At 41.8% G+C, this 20070-nt stretch overlaps 2 protein-coding genes across 2 annotated transcripts in view; both read right to left on the bottom strand.

The window, feature by feature from the left end:
• Window positions 1-20070, bottom strand: part of LOC126561877 (uncharacterized) — a 179114-nt gene that overhangs the window by 152321 nt on the left and 6723 nt on the right. The gene's annotated exons all lie outside the window — the stretch shown is intronic.
• On the bottom strand, window positions 5889-11464 carry LOC126559778 (membrane-associated progesterone receptor component 1-like). The gene is made up of 3 exons (XM_050215955.1): window positions 11094-11464; window positions 6352-6504; window positions 5889-6288 (listed from the first exon to the last, which is right to left on the bottom strand). The coding sequence occupies exons 1-3, from the start codon at window positions 11437-11439 to the stop codon at window positions 5999-6001; spliced, it is 789 nt and encodes a 262-aa protein (XP_050071912.1). The 5' UTR covers window positions 11440-11464; the 3' UTR covers window positions 5889-5998.

Raw genomic sequence — 20070 nt, forward strand, 5'->3', positions numbered from 1 at the left:
AACACACGGGGGTTGCCTGAATCCAAGATGGTGACTGAAGAAGATACGCTTGCCGTATATATGTCTATATTTCTATATATATATAAATATATATATACATATATATATCGTACACGTACAATACGAGTATACGCGGACAAGCCGTGTTTCGCGTTTCGTCGCTTTTCCTTTTATGCCCCTCTTCTGTTTGCCCGATCGTTGCAGCGCTGATCTGTTTATAAAAAGAAATTATGCAATCATCATATAACTTCAACGGTGTTGTTTTTTTGTGTGTCTTGTATGCTGTCTATCCTTCCACCCTTGTTAAATGCACAGAGAGACACACGCACACATCAACCATGCACCACGCACACGTACAATACTTTATAAGCAGGCGCGCGGGCGCGCGCATACACACGTTTACACAGGCACGCATTACATCGAAGCTGCAGCAAATGGATCCATCACATGTGGGGATACGGAGATATTGTGGCTCCACTGGGTTCTCCTCTCAGGTGTATGGTTCCGTTCTAGCGTATCTAGCCTTTCTAATTTTGTGCAACCAAACACACACTCAAACTCTCTCTCACACACACATACACACACACACACACACTACACAAACAGTAGAAATAAGGAATATCCGGCCGATATTACCTCGTAATACACGATTCGGCTAGTCCACTAGCACGGCTTGCTGTGGACAACTTTTAGCTGCAATTCTCACATATTTCAGGCGTTCTTCTCCATTCGCCCGCTTTAAAATACTTCTGTCTCTGCAGTGGCGTGATTACTGTGAATTAAGCTTCGCGTACACCACACAAACACACAACTGCATACCAACGTAACGGGGGTAACTTTCGGGCTAGGTTTACATCCGTCTGACTCAAGCGTTGAAACGGGAGTGCGCGCGTTTTGTGTCACTAATGTTGGTGCTAGATTTGTTTAAAACATATAATATAACCAAATAATATTTTATTGCAGATGCGCTTTATTATAAATTGTTTTCGCACGTGTGAAACGAACGATTGGGGACTATATTTACTGTTGTTTGAGGCAAATTGTGATCGAATCGAACACTGTGCACACGATGCGCACCAACTGTCAAATGCGTACGTTGACAATATTTTGAATCGAAAATGAAAACATAAACATATTGTACACATATTAGGCAAAAATATACATTCTGTGTTGTAAATTGCATCCAAACATGGTTTAGAGAGGGCTGAATGTTGATCTGAAGGTATTGCATATTGTGTGAGGATTTGCAGTGTAGTTTTGGTTTTAGAATTTGCAAAAAAAAAACACCAGATTTTTCTCGCGGCACGGCCGGTGTAAACTTTCCCAACCTGCTAGCTACCAGGCGTGTATCCAAAACGAGAGGCTTTTTTTTGTATCCCAACGATTTCGTGCTAAACATAACTATCTAGTATAATTTTTAAAGGCTATATTTCGCTTAGGTTTCGCCAGCACAATACCAGCTCGCTTGCAATGAGCACGCTGTGACATACCTGTAACAAGACCCGATATAATAGAACGTACCAGTATCATCTGGAAGAAACCAGATGGAAGGTTTCTATGAGGCGAGTGAGTCACTTTCCTTGCATTGCTTTAAATTCCCAGGATGATAACCCATGTTGATCCAGCGGCTTTGAAAGCTTTCACACCACAATCTCGCTTGATAAGAGCCAACTTTGAGACAAATGTTCAACCTAAAGTTGGCTTGTATCGAAAACAGTTTGATATATTCAATACTGTCAAAAATAAATCCTGCCTGAAATAAATCAATAGCTAGGTTTCTCCCACCTGCTCCAGGATTAGTGATGAATAGACTTAGATGATTAGTGGACATTTATTTTGTTTTATTTTTACCAACACCTATCATTATCACGTGTATTATTAATAATCTTTACAATTCAAACAATATCTGGATACTTAAAATATCGAGCTAGTACAGTTGCGGTATGCTTCAGCGATTAAGACGACGAATGTAGTGTAATAACTGCATTCTTTCCAAAATGGGGAAAACTGAACCAGTTTAGCTGCCTATTTCTCCTGATGCCTCAAAAACATTGCGGTCAGATAATAATAGTAAAAAAAATTAACCATAAATCTTGTCCCTACTGCACAATACAAGACTGTCAACCTCATTCATCTAGTAACCCAACCTAGTTACATCATTACGCCGGCTATATCTCGTTTTTTGTTGTTGTAATGCGCTTGATGTGATATTTTAGTCGCACTAGCAAACACCATCCAATCTGGAATTTAACAACATACATAACAATAACCGAATCAAGCTAGCTTCTTAGACTTAGGCACATCTTTCCCATATCTTTGTCATTGCTTACGATGCAATAAAAACAATATTACAGAGCGTTGGAGGTTACAACATCGAAAATATTCTTCTGCTCCGGTCACTACGCCGTGTTCTAGCTGTTCTCCTTCAACTTTACAGTTTAGCTTGACCTCCTCGTAAAAGCCTAAGCAGAGGTGTGTCCTGGTGCTGTCATAGTGTTGTTTTACACGTTACATGAACAAATACAATGACTTTAACAAATTACATCATTTTGTGCATCGTAGTCTTGCATAATGCCGAACCCGCTAGCTCTTCAATCGCCACCTGTCAATATCAGCTGTTTTGTATCGTTAGATCAGGCAATAGACAACGACGGCTGGGTTTTGAGTTACGATTAGTCAAATCACGTGTTACATTGAGACACATGTTAAAGTTTAAGATAAAAAGACAACCTCCCCCCACCCCCATCCTACCAAACACATTCATGCACATACAGCTAAGCCATTGAACGTAAAAAAGAAGACCTCAAAATTACAACGATGTCATTGCATTCGTGTTTGCCGACCTAAAGACAATAAGTACAACTCTGGTTTTGTTCTAGCATGGTTTCAATAATCTAGTACGGGCACAACAATTCGACAGAAAGATGAAATTGGGGAAATTTTGCAAAGGATGTAAACGGATAATCTGTTAACAAAAATCATTTAAAACAATGCATTTATGCATCACTCGAACAGGACGACGAGAGTGCAACAATAATGTTCACAAGCAATTTGATAGAAGAAAAACCCAAAGATACTTCAAATTGAAAAAAATACAGGTAAAAGATACAAACAGGTTACCAATTTCCCTAGTGGTGCGAGTTACTTGTTTCGCCATATTGTTTGAATTTAATGGCTTAGAATGACTTAGGAAACCGCAAAACAATTTCATTTAAAATAAATGACTGAAAGTTAGACATATTTGTATTTTCTTGCTCTCTGTTGACGTATGAAACCTATTATTTTTCTGCTAAAAGTTACAATAATGTTTTCTGTGCGCTGAGTGTATAATTTACTTTAACCAAAAAAAAAAAAACATTAGGTCCGTTACGCTTGTCGATCCAGGCAGATAGTAAGTAGTAAGGAGCTTGTTTCAACTGTGAAACTAGTAGCAAATTGAGCAAAATTTAACTAAAAGATATCGAAAAACGTGCCCAGAAGGTACACGTCTAGTAGTGTGTTTCTCATAATGTTCATATATTCTAACACGATAGAGCCGTATTCACATGTTACCATTTTTTTTACCCATACTGAGGTACATTATACAGTGTTATATTTCCATTAGCCTACTCAAACTAATGAGCACCACATCCACGAAAGATAAACATTCTAAAAAAAACAGTCGATGTACAGACGCAAATACAGACGAAGGAAATTAGTTTTTTTTTTAAGAAATGGAAAAACCATCGGAGACGTAATCTGCTGCTCCTTCTTTCGATGGTCCCTTGAAGCATAACGTGCAGCTAAAGGAGCCATTAAAAGGATTGCGAACGTGGTGCAACCAATCCATGCATTAGTCCTTAATTTCTTGTTTTTAGAACTAACCCAGGGGGGACATATTCCGGAGGTGGTGATGATAGTGGCTACCGGTTTATCACACTGCACAGGTCCTCAATTCACACAACGGATATAGTCATTTTTTTCCCTTTTGTCTTTCTGCTTTGTGATTAAGTTATATCCCCCTGATGGTTTTCAAACCAACTTTTCGGTGTGTCTAGACAAAATTAGAAGCTTACTCACACTAGCTTACTGCTATATACTCAAACCAAGGAAGCCAGAAATGGTCGACAAACACCTTTTTAGGTTTAAGTGTCACAAGAAAAAAAAACCTTACCGTTTATAAGGTATTTTTTTAGGTTGAGCGCATGGAAATGATTGCATTGCGACAAACGGTCGCAAGGAAAGAGAAGAGGGAACATTAGAATGTTCAAGACTAAAGCCTACAACTAACTGTTATGGAAAATTGAAGCATCTAACATAGGACGAAAACAAAACAAAAAATCTTTAAAAATCCCCAAAGCCCTATATTCCCATTGCTTCTTAAAATTAGGCAATTGCTCTGCATAGAGAGCAATCGACATATCTCGAGAACAAAAAAAAAAAAAAACTAAGACGTCTGACTGGATCGGTTGTTGAATTGCCCTTTTCTGTCTTCTTCACCCCTTACTGTACAATCTTTCTCTCTTGCACGAGTGCGCATGTATATATCTCTCTATATATGTATGTATATGTGTATATGTTGTGATTACAAGGGTTTTTATATCCAACTCACAACCTTTGCCAGTAATCACAACAAGTCAACATTATGTGGGACTTACTCACGCATGCATCCATTTTCTCAACACTTTTGCATTCAATGTAAATATCGGTTACTTATTTATTTATTTTAAGTATGACGACTTGCGCCGTATTGTGAAACATCGGTTACTTCTCGATGTTATAAATTTCAAATGCGGGCTTGTTCATTGTACTACTTGCTAGATATTTTTACAGCGCATTCATTTGAAGAATGTGCATTTGTTTAAACCGTCAACCGATTAGGGGTGGATCGGGGGTGTATGCGGCAGCGGCGCCGGTCTTTGCACGACAGGACCCCGGGGTTCAAATCCCGTTCGAACCGTCACCCCCGTATTTGAGGACGATGGTATCGGCACGTGATATCGGCAAGTCTAGTAAGCCATTCCATGGCCGACGTGACCTTAGAAGGTTGCTAAGCCAAGAAGAAAGAAATCAACCGATATTTAAAAAAAAACAAGTTTTCAATTTTAGAAACAGCCAAACGGAAGATTTGCGATGCGATACACACCAACATGGCAAATCAAAATGCTCTAGTCAACATTTGACTGTTACATAAAAAACAAAGTAACATTGAATTCAGAAGCGCTTAGAATATGGATGCAAATGTGTAAGTAAATCCCATAGAATGTTAACAACGAAATGGAACGTGTTGAGCTTAATGGCGAAAGTTAGTGAGTTGGATAGCAAAAACCCTGTAAAGAGACGTATCTGATGAATTTGATGATGGAATAATACCTCCAAAACCTGCCTTGCCCGCCTATAATGACCAAAACACAAAAAAAAAAAACAAAAAAAAAACGAACAACTCTTTTCCCCATGTCCCCTACAGTATAACTGATACGCCGAGCAGACGAGAAGGAGATGGAGGAGGGCTTAAACTTCAGAACCCAAACATGTCACATATCGAGTGCTGATCGTAACGCAATCGTTCACCGATGGACATGGTATTGGTGTAAGGCCGATCGGTGTGCTCGCTGCTTCCGTGACTGTCATCGCTATCAGAAGATTTGTTGTGCCGTCCTACTGCTGCTGCTGCTCTTGTTCTGCTGTTACAGCTACAGCTACTACTGTTACTACTACTATTACCCAGTGGATCTGCGCAGTCACGTTGGCTAGGCGAAGGTTGCTGGAATTCTTCCTTCGCCGTGTGTCGCTTTGCCCTGCGGCGTAACGATCCCACCTCGGTATAGTTTGACTCGCTTGCGTCATAGTCGGTTAACGCTTGGTCAGGCTTGTGGTGGTGATTTAGTTGATTTGGATATGAATGATGCTGTTGCTGCTGTTCTAGTTGGCTGTTGACTTTCATGCGGTTGGCAAGCATATCGTCAATCAACGAATCGGGCTGCAACGGTTGACACTTCTGCGTGGGCATGGGGGATCGTCACTCGGCTTTCGGCTTGTCCGACTCAGTTCCGACTGAGGATGCTGCATCACCAACATCACCCGGCGCCTTACTGTCGACGCTCTGTTCCCTTTCTTGCGACGACGACGATGGCGACGATGCAGCAGCACCAGTAGCGCTGGTGGTCGATCCTTCCGTAGCTTTCGTAGCAGAGGCGGTCGTACGCTTCCGCACATCCGAACTGTCCGTTGGTGTATCTTCATCTTCGTCGGAGTAGTTTGTCGGTTTCTCGCCCGGTCTTAGCAAACGTCCAACGAGATAGTACTTTTCTGTAAAGCCACATCACAATTAGTTTAAAGGTACGCTGCGGTAACGACGCCGACATTACTTACCCTTGAACTGCATTTCCCATTCGCGCATCGATTCCATCTCGTGTGATTTAAGATCGCTCAGGTCATCATACTCATCGCTGAACGAGCTGGTAATTTGGAATGTAGCCAACCCGCGCGATGCATCACGGCCACCGAATACTGCGTACGTTCCGCCTACGACAACGAGAAGCAATCGTGTTAAATCGTGTTTTTTCTTTTCGAAAAGCAATCAATATTTCCCTCCATCTCGGTGGCGTTGCACTACACAACCTAGCATCTTCGTAACACACTCGCTATTGATCGATGTTAATTTTATGGAGAGAAAAAAAATCATTCAGAAAACGAACAAGAATCCTGGCGCCATTACACATCACATCGCTTCGATTGCGCTAAACAAGACATACATTTCATCCCGCTTGCCGTGGTGCTTATCAAACAGTACAAGGGTGCTAATAAGATGCAAAATGTCTGCCGGAAAGATAAACCTCCAAACTCTGTGCTAGTCAACAGCGTTCCGCTGGCAGGTGTGGGACAGATAGACTAACTAAATGCAATAACACCACAAGCGTAAAACTCATCATTACTTGTTCGTTACTTCTTGGCACCCGCGGGATGACAGATTTGCAGACAAGAAGTACCAGAGTGTCGACGGACGTTATCGCTTAGAGGTTATAAGGTCAGAATATGAAATTTTAAGAACTTCGACTTCAAGGATTATTTTGGCAAACCACAATTGATATCGATAAAGTAGGTTAGACTGAACAGACGTGTACTTTATTTAACGACACTATACCATAACGACAAAATTACCTTGATAACCATTACTAAGGATTTTTTCAATACAAATTTGCTTTAGATGGCGGATTTACAAAGAGTTTGTCAATAGGGGACAGTCCCGTTCTTAAAACTAAAAGTTGATGCACCGTCGTATCCGTGAAAATGCCCATTTCGTTCCGAATTTTGATGTTCTGGCCATTTTGTTTAATTTTTCAGTCGCAAAAGTTCAACGAGCTGTGATCGAGGTCTTCAGCACCGAACCAAATGCGAAGCAATAGTGAGCAGTGTGCTATCAATACGAACTCAGCGTAGAAAGTACATCTTCAACATCGGAGTAATATTTTATTCGTGCGATTGCTTTTTTTTGTTATTCATATAGGACGCCCAGGTCGTTTCACTAAATCGTGTGGTTACTTTGTTATATTTTGTAAAGTAATGAAAAATGTAATATTAATTGTTGTCATCCTTAAAACTCTGTCTGGTCAGCGTAAGGAGGGACCAAATGTGCGTATTTCAAAACTGTAAGATATAGATAACAGACGCGGTTTCGTGCCCTGAGAAACGACAAAATCATAGATACAATAAACAAGGGTAAAACGGTTTGCAATAGCTATCAGGGAACCTTTTCTTGAGCCAGAGATAACTCATCACAGTGAGTTCCAGTTATTTGTTTCTGGTTATCTTATTTTCTGTTGATTTGCTCGATATGGATGCTGGCAGGGAAGAGAGACGGCGAGCTCACAATTGATTCGAGAAAAGCTCTTTTGCCAGGCGTCGGGTGTCGATTGTCAGCGTAACGATCCGGCTCTGTTACCCTTTGCCATTCTGCCGTCAGGGCCAAGGTCTAGTTCATCAAAAGTGAAATTGAATCCTCGTTCACTTCACGAAATTCTGCACCCTCCCACTTCCCGAAGGCGCAGAGTGACGCGCCGAACGATGATGGTGCATAAAATTATTCCCAACCATGGTTACCAGCAGCGGGACAGCGTAGATTCCGCCAAAAATGGAAAACCATTTCGTACGGTGTAATCGTAACATTCCCGGTCCGCTTCCGTGCAAACGGTGTGCTTTTTTATGGGAAGCGGTATTTGATGACAAAATCTTATCATGCTCTAGGCTCGCTCCATCCGAGTTGAAGCGTAGTAGTGGTGGTGAGCATTGTTGCGAGAGATAGGCGTTTTTAGTACCGTCATCATTACCCGGCATTAGTTTTGAGGTTACGCGTTCATGATCTATGCGCTCACACACCGATCACAAGCTAGTCATGATCTCTCAAATTCGAGGGCTCTGAATCCTCCGAGTCGTGTGGTTTACCATTCATGCACTGTCAGTCCATGATTCATCTGCTTGTTGCTCGATAAACAGAACTGCGATGTGTAAAGCGGACGGGTCGAGCTAACATCATCGTAGTAACGATAACGATACCGGGCATTAAAAGTATTGCGCCTTAAGTAGGTTCTCGCTCGACCGGTTATCGGTTTCACCTTTCGGCGGCACCTTGTTATGGCAGCTGGTTTGTTACACGGGGTTTTCTTTTATTCTTTGATAGAAATAAAAATTAACAAATAAACGTCTACATGGGAATAATGTCGAGTACAAACCGTAGCGGTGGCAAACACGCACACACAATGGCGTTTTGCACCTTGCATAACCAATCGTCTAATCGACACAAGGTTCCAGAGCTTGTTCCAGGCTGCTGATAGCAGAAACCTTATACTACGGTACACACCACACGAGCAATGATTCAGTCAGGTGTACTTGCGATATCAGCGTGAAGGCAATGTAAACATGTCAAGCCTGCAGCAACTTATATGCGTCGAGAGCTAACAACACTTATGTATAAAACAATTGCTAGCAAATAGTACTATAACTTCTCATATAGCCTAACTAATCGGTTTAGGTTATGCCCGTTAAAGCAATTGTTCTACACGCAAGTGCATTTGGAAAGCGAGATCGGGATATCGAAACCCATCAGGACTTGCTACACACGGTGTAAAAAAATTGCCCGTACAGTGTAAGCTAATCGCAAAGAATCCTTTAAAAAAAGTTAAAAACTCATCCGCTTTGTCCTTGGTCCTTTTTGTAAAATATGTTCTTGTATTGACATATAATTCATCAAATATTTAGATAAAACTGTACTTAATAAAGAATAATAATTTATGTATGCTATAGTATTACGGCTTACCGTCGTATTGTCTAAAACATCAAATATGTGCCTAAAAATGGTCCGTTACAAAATGAAATGTTTGTATTTTAAGTGGTTTCTCTAGAAAAGTGATCGTTTCACACTTCAAAATCCCGGTTAAAATTTGAAAACTGACCATTGTTCCCCAGGAATGAAGGCAAAAGGTTGTCGGAAAGGTTTATGAACGCATTATACTACGGGAAATTAAACAAAATTCTAAGTTAAGCACCCTCCAAACTTGTAGACAACCTGACATTGTACACAAATATCTAAGTCACAGAATGTACATAATGTTGGCCATGCAGAAGGATATCGCAGGATACTTTGTACGTAAGAAACCGGTAAGAGCGGTTAGAGAGTAGGCCCAAAACTGCTTGATTAAACCAGACGAGCTTTGGCAGATGGTCATTATCGCGGACGAACGTAAATTTAACATCTTTCGGGTCAGACTTGGTGAGAGTGTGGCGCAATCCTAATACACAAATGAATGGTGATCATGCTGTGGTTTGTGGTGTGCCCTTTAGTGCCTTTAGTGGAGTGCTTTAGGGCACCGAAAACTTGATGTTCATTGATTCTACAATCGATCGTTTCATTCTGAAAAGTAATTGCTGCAGTGCAAGTGCTGCAAAGTTGAGCACTGGATCCAATTTTCAGCCTGTCCATGATAATGATCCGAAGCATACTTCTAAGTTGACCAAGGAATTGTTGTGCTGTACCACTTCAAAACAATGCTTACGCAACCCGCCCCAGTCTCCAGACCTCAAAATCTTGTTGAGAATTTTTGGGATCATTTTGAATGAAAAATTTGAGCACCACTTTCGACCCTCTCCCCCCCCCCCCCCCTCCATCCGTAATAAAAACTAGCTGAACGGGATTTCTCACGCAAGAATGGGGTAAAATTTCAGTTGAAATAATTTAAAATATAGCTTTCTCGACGAAAAGGCGTTTGCGGAGCGTCGTCATTGGAGCCAAAGGGAGGACATACGGAGTATTAATTTGGTCAATCCGGTTCGATCAAATGTATGTTTGACGGAATAAGTTTTATCAAGTATCAAAAACATCATTTTTATCAACGGATAGATTGTTTTATGAAATCAGTGGTGGTAGGTGATAAGAATACATTTTACTACTTTGTGTGAAAAATGTAATGCTAAAATTTTATCAATCAATGATTGAATACGTTTTTCAATAAATTTTTCCTTCTTGCCTTTGCTGTACGGACAATTTTTCGACACAGTGTACACGGGCTACGTGGTAAAAGTCGTAGTAAGAAGCTATAGCATAGCCGGCATGACCTAGCAGGTCATTAAGCCAAGAAGAAGAAAATGCATTTGGTTTTATTGCGTACGACTGTTAAAACCATATGTGACGGCTCGATCTAGTTTGTTTTAATTGACACAACTGGAAAACATAAAAAGAGCTGTAATGTACTGCGTACGACAACTCAGCAGGCCTCTAGCAACGAATGGCTTACACGTTTTCCAACTTCAACTGAAGTTTTTTTTTAGACTGATTAACATTGAGAAAATGTTCGACCTTGTACGCTAGACCTAATCCAAATCAGACCGTTTTTACAGTGCGCCAATGGCAAGTCGCCGCCTGCCAACCAACAGTCACAGACAACCGACGGGTACAGAGAGTACAGAATTCTGAAGCTAAAATTCATGAACTTAAAAACCAATGCGATGCAAATGTGTCGACCGTCCTGACTTGGCAATTGACCCCCCCCCCCCCCCCCCCCTTCTCCGCCCCCTAAAACCCACGTTTCTGCCGCATCCAATATTTTACCGCACTACCTTACCTGGACCGTAGAAAGCCTTGCCCTTGGTCACATCGTACACGTTCCCGTTGACGGCCGTTAGCACACGCCCGTCCGGTTGCGTACCGTCGTATTGCTTCAGCTCGGCGACGGTAAAGTCCCGGCGCAACCGGGGCAGTTCGGGCGGTGGCGGTGGCAGTGTTGCCGGTGGCTGGCGGCTTTTGCTGATCTTGTACAGCAAAAACGAGATGATACCGACCAGCGCCAGGTTGACCGGGCTGCTGATGATTTCGTACACGATGTCATACAGCAGGCTGCCGGATGCGGCTGACTGTTGGTCGTCCATGGTTGGGGGCGCTGATGAAGCAACAGTTTCCGGACCGGACATGGCCCCGAAGAAAACGATTAACTGCTTTTAAAACAACGGTTTGTTGTGTGTGTGTGTGTAGATGTGCTAGCTGCTGCTGGTTATGTTGATCGGAATGTCTGCTGCGTTTTGTGATGTGCCGGGCGTGGATGAAACAACAGCGATGAAAAACAGAGAGAGAGAGAAAAATAGGGTGTGAATGAGTTGCGTACGCTTAGGTGAAGGTATAAAACAGAAGAGCACAGACGGAAGATATTCCGAATTGATTGGTGAGCTGGCCTTAGAGGAGGGGGGGGGGTCACTTGAGTTTTCTCTCTAGCGCCCGTCCCTTGCTCCCCAAGGGGTACCAAGCAAACGGAACGGATCTCCAGGGGGGAGGGTGACGATGGTTTGCGGCGATCACGCACGACTGAACATCGCACACACACGCACACATGCATTTGGCCAACTTCGATTTGATGGCAACAGAAAACTGAACGGTGGCCGCCGAAGACACACCGCTTTTTTCAAGTGTGAGCGAGCAGGCGACACAATCCGCGTTGCGTTTTGCGCGTGTAATTCTACTTCCTTCTTCCTCTTTCGTAACACACGCGGGTGGGGAGGGTAAGACGCGCGTCTCACTCGTGCTGAACCACCCTGAATGATGAGGCGATTCCGTTGTGGTGTAACGTAACGTGCGTAGTAGAAGACAGAAAAAAAGCAACACCTCACCGGACCTTTCTGTTCGCGAGAATCGAAGCACGTTCGATGGATAAAAACTATTTTCGTTTTTCAAACTGTTACAACGTAATAGAGACAAACACGCACGATGCAATCCAGGGGGATGCAACCGGTTGTTGGATGTGAGGAGTGGTGAAACGGGGAAGGAAAATGGTGCTGGACGAGCGATGCGTTCCGGAATGATGGGGTGGCTTGTTGATAGCTGTCGGATCGAAGACCGCTCCCGGGTCACTTTAAATATTTCTTTCCGTACCTTTTTTTTTTTGCTAATCACCTCGCACACCGTATTTGAACGTACACTTCCGCGTTTCTGTATGCGTGTGTGTGCGTAACCTGTGCTGCCTCGCGAATGCAACCAAACTGCATTCGCCGACGACGATTTTGGGAATGACGGCACCGTTTCTTGCGGTACGGCGTACACGGAACCACCACCAGCTAATTACGCGTTGAAACTCTTTGCAACATGCACACGCACACCCTGTTCACGCCGTGGACGGGAAACAACTTCGCTCTCGCAACGCGCAACCGTTGTTGTTGTTGTTTGTATAGAGACTTTTACGTTCCCTTTACGGAAGTCTTTCGTCTCTTTCGTCAGCGCGCCGCACATTCGGTGAGTAGCGAGACTCTTTTTTATTTTTTCGTTCCGCGTCCCCAAAGTCGGCGTTCTCTCGTGCCGTGAAATAAACGATCGGTGTATTGGCGGCACAGTGGTAAATGCCATCGGACCGATCTATGTGACTGCTCACAGTCAGACAAAAATGACAGCAGATCTTGTGCAAACTTTCGCAGTTGGAATCTGCTAAGAATTTTTGAAATTTTCGTTCAACTATCAATTTTTTAAATTAATTTTTGGCTCCTTGATATATAGAATATTATGTAAAGATATGTACAATAGAATATATATTTTCATCCAAATTTCAGGTTCTCATGAGCATTTGTGAAATTTTATAACTTTAGGTCGGGATAGACGACGTTAGTCGAAATCCCAAGTAACACCCTGAAGTTTTGCCGAAGTCTACGCACACTACCATAATTCTCATTCAACCCCTTGCATTGAGCGCCAACAGTATGAAGGCGAAGGCCTGCTTGCTTTCTTGCTTTGGCCTGCAGGAGAATAATCCACTCAAAACGGAATCGAAAGCGAGATCGAGCGTATTCGGGAGTACATTTTAGAAAAGCCAAATTACAATTCAAAAATCCATTCCAAAAACAAAATCCCTAGAATGTTTTTAATGTTTTTCTTTTTACCTGTCCTATCCTTAAACAGTTTACTACTTCGTTTAATTGTTAAATGATTTTTTTCCATCCGAAGAATGATTTAGGTGTAAGCGAGGAACTGTATGAAAATTGTATTCACCTAAACAATTACCAAATCCACATAAAATAAATTTAAATGGATTTTTTTGCGTGTGTCTGTTTTTTTTTGGTCAGACGTTGACAAATAACCTGTGTGCTTTGTACCTGAACCTGTCAGTTGACGGCTACGATCTTGAGGTAGTAGAGGTCTATGCCACCGAAGGATGCCAATCCACCCTGAGCAGGCAGAGAAGAAGAATTTTCAATAGTTCTAAAATCACATTTATTCGACCAGCCGTTCAGATGCTCTTTAAAAAAACAGCATTTGTTGTTCATCAATTACTAACCAAAGGGAATTAAACAGAGAGTGATAAGCTCATTACCAATAAAAAACCATAAGTAAACAGATAATAATCCTTGTTTTGTAAAGGGAACGTTAGGACCATTAATAAGGTCGTCAAACAATTACAATACCTATTCCTAACCTCGTTGAACCAACTGTGAAGAAGACGATAACATCGAAAAGAGGGAGGAGTTACCAACACATCTTTATTTCTGTGTAGACAGCATGATTGCTCCTTTTCTGTTTCATAATGCTCCGCACTCTTCATAATGTCATTACTGTGTCGAAACCTTCGTGTTGTTGACTTGGTTCGGCAGAGGTATGACATTATGAAGAGCACGGAGCATTATGAAGCAAAAAGGGATGCAACGATGCAATGAAAATTGAAAAAAACTAGCATTGGGATACCAGGCATTCATAGTTCAAACATCAAACCAAACAAGCTTTCAATAAACGTTAACAACAGGAATGATCAAAGATAGGTAATGGCAACTAGGGGATTTGGTTTACATCTGGGATTTTGGATTGATATTCGGCTTTTCTAAAATGAACTCCCGAATACGCTCGATCTCGCTTTCGATTCCGTTTTGAGTGAATTATTCTCCTACAGGCCAAAGCAAGAAAGCAAGTAGGCAAGACTAACTCCATGTATTCCGACCTTTTTAAATCGATTTTTGAGAACCTGCCCCACCAGCCAAATACGGTTTGTGCAGACAACCTATCCCAGTAACACTCTAGCAAGAATGTCATCCGTTTTAACACACTGTTTACCCCAACTGTTTAATGTCTGTTATGTGTCGCAATCTATATTAACAGACAAATGATGTGATCGTTTTGGTTTGGGAGACAATTTCTGTTTCTCACAGAGGTGGTCATGCGAACTCTGCAATGCGTTTGACCGTTATGTCATTTTGACGTTTTGTTTTGGTGCCTTCAGTAGCCATTTTGTATATATAATTTTGCTACTTGAATATTCTTGTGAATAAAACGTGTTAAGATAGTGACTCTGTTCGCCAAGCGAAGGAAAAACTATTGGAAAAGCGTCGGAAGAAGGAGCGTCGTACCAAATTGAACTTAGTTCGGAATGCTGCTTGGTCAAGCAATCTGGAATCGATCAATAACGCAAACAATAATCATAATAATAATAGAATGTGGAATTTAGTTAAAATATTGAAAAATGTGCCTACTACAATTCAGCCGCTTAAAGAAGCTGGGACTCTTCTGCTGGCCACAAAAGAGAAATGTGAAGCCATTAAATCACATTTTGAAAAGGTACATAATACTACCAGCCACTTTGCAAGTCCATTAGAACATAATATCAATGCATCAGTAAATAACTTTCTTCGAGCTCATCCAAATCCGGATTACAACCCTTCTGACTGCATAAAACCTAAAGATATTACCAGAACAATCAGAAATATGAAAAGCAAAAAATCCACCGGCTTGAACCAAATAAACAATAACATGATAAAACATCTTCCTAAAAATATAATTATCTTATTAAATTTCATAATGAATAGTGCACTTAAGCTAGGTTACTTTCCCAGCAGTTGGAAAGTGGCAAAAGTGGTCCCTATTCCAAAAATTGGAAAGGACCTGAGTATTGCTTCAAATTACCAACCAATTAGTCTACTTAGTGCCTAGGGAAGCTGTTCGAAAAGATCACTTTAGACTTTTGACAAGAGAATGACGTTCAAGCCGCATATTGAAAACACAATCATGAAATGTACAAAAGTTTGTATAGCTTACTCAACAGAAAATCCAAGTTAAATCTAGACAATAAGCTCTTGTTATATGCTGCTGTAATACGGCCCAACGATCACCTATGCCTCTCCAGTTTGGGACTCGTGTGCTAAAACTCATAATCTTAGATTGTCAAGAATACAAAACAAATTTTTGAAAACAGTCTTAAATGTACCACCTTGGTTCAGCACTAGAACTTTACACAGAGTTTGCCGTATTCCTACCATTGAAGAATTCATAAGAAAACTAAACCATAGCTACAACATAAGATGCAGAAATAATAATATAAACCTGCAACTAATATATAAAAAAAACATTCCTCTCCTCTGATTATTACAAATTTCCTGGATCCCTTACGATCATTATGTTCCTAAAACCCAACATCCAAAAAGTTTATGAGAATGTTAAAGCAGAACGTTACACGTTTAGACAATATAGTTTAGATTTAAGAAGTAGTCTGTAACATTAGATAGTAATTAGGATTAGGAGACAAAAACACACTTTTTTTTCTTATAATGAAGTAGTTTTTTTTGCCAATTTTCCCTACTCTTGCATTTAAATACGATTAATTGTTAACATTGTTGCATTTCAACTGTCACAGCCAAAATTTTTTAGTATATAGCGAGGAAAAAAAAATTTGTACCCGCTGTCCACTGAATTTATCACCCATTACGATTGTAACAAAAATGTACCATGTACCAAATATACAAACACTACTACTACTACTACTAGAAGGAGCGTCGTTGCAAGTCGATTCTTGTATCGCGGATCCATGACAACATGCTAGAGTATGTGCAGGACAAGAAGACACCGAGAGCGATCTGACTCGCGCTTGAAAGAGTGTTTGAGCGTCGCAGCACCGCGTGCCGGCTGCACTTAAAGAAAAAGTTTTACGTTTCGGTACGAAGGAGGCAGCCTACAGGAACATTTCCTGGCATTTGATCGTGTTGTGCGTGATTATAAGGCCGCCGGGGGTAAATTGGAAGACATTGACGTTGTGTTTCAACTGATGATGACCTTGGGACCAAAATATGCGACGGTAGTGACAGCCCTTGAAACAATTCCGCAAGAGAATTTGACGCTAGAGTTTGTCAAATGCCGGCTCTTCGATGAGGAAATTAAGTGCAACGATTCGAGTGTTGAGGTTATACCTACGAAGCGTGAGTCGGCAGCTTTTGTTGGAAAACCAAAGGACGGTTCGAAAAGAACAATAAAGTGCTTTATTTGCCATAAGCTTGGGCACAAAGCAAGTGAATGTCCTGAAAAGAAAACAAAGAAGATCCTCAAAAGCAAAGGTAGTGCGAATGTGACAGGCAAAAGTGTAAGTTTTGCCGCTGGTATGGTCGCTATAGATAGCGATAGAGAAGAAGACAAACTACAGTGGTTTGCAGATTCAGGCGCTACGGATCACATGTCCAACGTTCGAAATTTGTTTGAAAAGTTAATGCCTTTGAAGAACCCCATTGAAATCGCAGTGGCCTTGGAGGGGAAATCAACGATCGCGAAATATTCCGGAGCAATCAAAGTGATTGGGAAGGTCGGAAACCGACAGCACGAGTGCATTTTGAAGAACGTTCTTTTTATTCCTAACCTACGGTGTAATCTCTTCTCTATAAGGAAAGTAGAGATGGCAGGAATGAAAGTAATTTTTGAGAACGGTTCTGTTACAATTCTTCGTGGTTCGGAAGTGCTCGCGTGTGGAAGCCGTCATGGTCTCTAGTATGAAATGAAATGAAATGAACCGTTCATGAAATGAAAATTTTTACCGTAAGAAAGGAAACAGTTCGGTGTTGTATTCGTGTGGAAAGATTCTTAAGTGTCATGAGATGTGGCACATGCGATATGGCCATCTAAGCGAGAAGAACTTGGAGAAGATTATGTCCCAGAATATGGTGAAGGGATTGGATAAGTGCGATGGTGATAAAGCTGAAACAATCTGTGAAACTTGTGTCCATGCGAAGCAAACGAGAATGCCATTTGGTGAACGTGTGGAAAAAATGGGCGAAGCGTGTGTTAGAAGTGATACACAGTGACGTATGTGGTCCCGTAACACCCGTTGGTCATGATGGAACCCGATTCTACGTAAGTTTCATTGACGATTGGAGCAGATTTGTTGTTGTGTATACCATACGTACGAAGGACGAGGCCTTCAGTTGCTTCAAATTATATAAAGCAATGGTTACTGCCAAGTTCGGAGTGAACATTTCGCATTTAGTGTGTGACAATGGCGGAGAATATCGTAGTCCCGAATTCGACAAGTACTGTAAGCAGAAAGGTATCGTAATGCAGTGTACGATTCCATACACACCGGAGCAGAATGGCGTGTCTGAGCGGATGAACCGCACCCTGGAAGAGAAGACCAGATCGATGCTATTCACGTCAGGAGTCGACAAGAAGTTTTGGTGTGAAGCGGTGGAAACAGCAGCATGTCTTGTGAACAGGAGCCTAGCAAGTACCATCAATAAAGGTAAGACGCCCTATGAACTATGGGAAGGGAAGAAACCTGATGATTCGATTATGCGAGTTGGGGGTAGCCCTGCGTTCTGCCATATACCTAAAGAACACCGGAAAAAGTTGGACAAAAAGGCATGGAAAGGAATTTTCCTTGGGTACCATTGCAACGGATACAGAGTTTGGGATCCAAACCGTGGTAAAGTAATTGCCGCTCGAGATGTCATCGTCAACGAGATCTGTGGTTCTCGCAAGGTAGTTGGAAAACAGAACCATTCTTCAACTGGAGCATGGGAAGACACGATTCGTGTGAGGCCTTCAATGGAGTCTGAGTGTCCGCCAGATACGATGTACGGACTCAAGCAAGCTTCTCGTGCGAGGAACGAAAGGTTCCACCAGTTCGTCACCAAACTGTTCTTCAAGCGGAGTGAAAACAATCAATGTTTGTACTGATTCATCCAATCAATGGATGATACTAGTCCTTTATGTTGATGATATACTCATCATTGGACGTGATGTGAAAGCGATTTCGGAAATCAAGGACTGTTTTAAGAAGGAGTTAGCTATGTCGGATTTTGGAGAAGTGAGTTGTTTTCTCAATATGCGTATTGAAAGAAACGTGGAAAATCAGTTCATGAGGATTTCCCAGCGAGCATACTTGGAGTCACTTCTACGACGTTTTGGCATGGAAGACTGCAAGCCAGTCTCCACTCCGATTGAATGCTATCTGAAGCTGAAGAAGGGAACCGAAGCGGAGAGAACGGATAAGCCTTATCGCGAACTGGTTGGATGTTTAGCGTATGTTGCGCACACTTCAAGACCAGATATATGTGCTGCTGTGAACGTGTTTAGTCAGTTGCAAAGTTGCCCGACTAATGAGCAATGGTGCTATCTTAAGCGTATCTTACGATATATTCAGGGCATGCTTGATGTAGGCCTTGAATTTCACGGAGGCCAAGCAGAAGCACCGTTGATAGTTTTCTCCGATGCCGACTGGGGAAACGACGATCGATGAGTGGGTACATTATGCGAATGTTCGGTAGAACTGTGGCTTGGTTAACACGTAAGCAACAAACAGTGGTTTTATCGTCAACGGTTTGTTGCACTTTGCACATCCGTTAGCCAAGGAATGTGGATGAGACGGTTGTTGGCAGATCTAGGTGTCGACATTAAAGGATATCTACCGTATTATGAAGACAACCAATCCTGCATGCGCGTGGCGGAAGAGCAGCGAGATAGCCGTCGTATGAATCATGTTGACATCAAGTACAACTTTATCCGTGAACAAGTGAAATGTGGCTCTATAAGCATTAACTACGTTCCTTCTGAAAAGCAGCTGGCAGATGTGATGACGAAGGTCTACCGTCCGTAGCATTCAATCGTCTACTGGAAGAGATTGGAGTGCGTGGTTCCAGAAATTGAGCAGGGGTGTTGGGAGACAATTTCTGTTTCTCCTCAGTTTTTAACCTTCGTTTCACGGACCAAGAATACACCCTTACTTCTATAACCACCTGCTCTGGTAGGTCAAGTACAAAGTTAATAGCTCCATTATATTCGCTCCATCCTCCAGCTGCGGTTCGGTGGTGTTGTGTGCGACAGCGGCGCCGGTTTTCAAACGGCAGGGCCGGGGTTCAAATCCCATCCGGACCGTCGCCCCGTAATGAGGACTGACCATCCAACTACAGGGTATCAGCAAGTCTAGTAAGCCATCTGATGGCCGGCGTGACCTTAGAGGTCGTTAAGCCAAGAAGAATAATAAGAATAAGAAGAAGAAGCTCCATTATATTAAATGATTTTAAAAATAAAAACGCAAAACATATCCGTGTAGGTTGTCATTGGCAAAAAGGTTAAACAGACATTGTATCCCTATGACTGTCCCAAACTATGAACTCATACATGTATATAGATTGTTTGCCATTACCTAATGAATATTTGCCATTTTACAGCATAAACATCTGTTGTGTTGGTTTTCTTATGAACATTTTCATTTTTTAATTAGGGTTAATTAAAATATAATGAATGTGACTGGAAGTCAGTTGGAAAAGGAAACAAAAGTGCGTGCACGCAATCTTAACTACAGTTTCATTTACTAAACGGTT

Source organism: Anopheles maculipalpis, chromosome X, assembly GCF_943734695.1.
Source record: "Anopheles maculipalpis chromosome X, idAnoMacuDA_375_x, whole genome shotgun sequence".
In the NCBI taxonomy this organism is placed as follows: Eukaryota; Metazoa; Arthropoda; class Insecta; order Diptera; family Culicidae; genus Anopheles; species Anopheles maculipalpis.

Coding starts and splice junctions, on each gene's coding strand:
- LOC126559778 (XM_050215955.1), bottom strand. CDS start 11,439: ATGTCCGGTCCGGAAACTGTTGCTTCATCAGCGCCCCCAACCATGGAC. Junction 6,505..11,093: donor CAAGGCTTTCTACGGTCCAG/GTAAGGTAGTGC, acceptor TCGTTGTCGTAG/GCGGAACGTACGCAGTATTC. Junction 6,289..6,351: donor ATGGGAAATGCAGTTCAAGG/GTAAGTAATGTC, acceptor GTGGCTTTACAG/AAAAGTACTATCTCGTTGGA.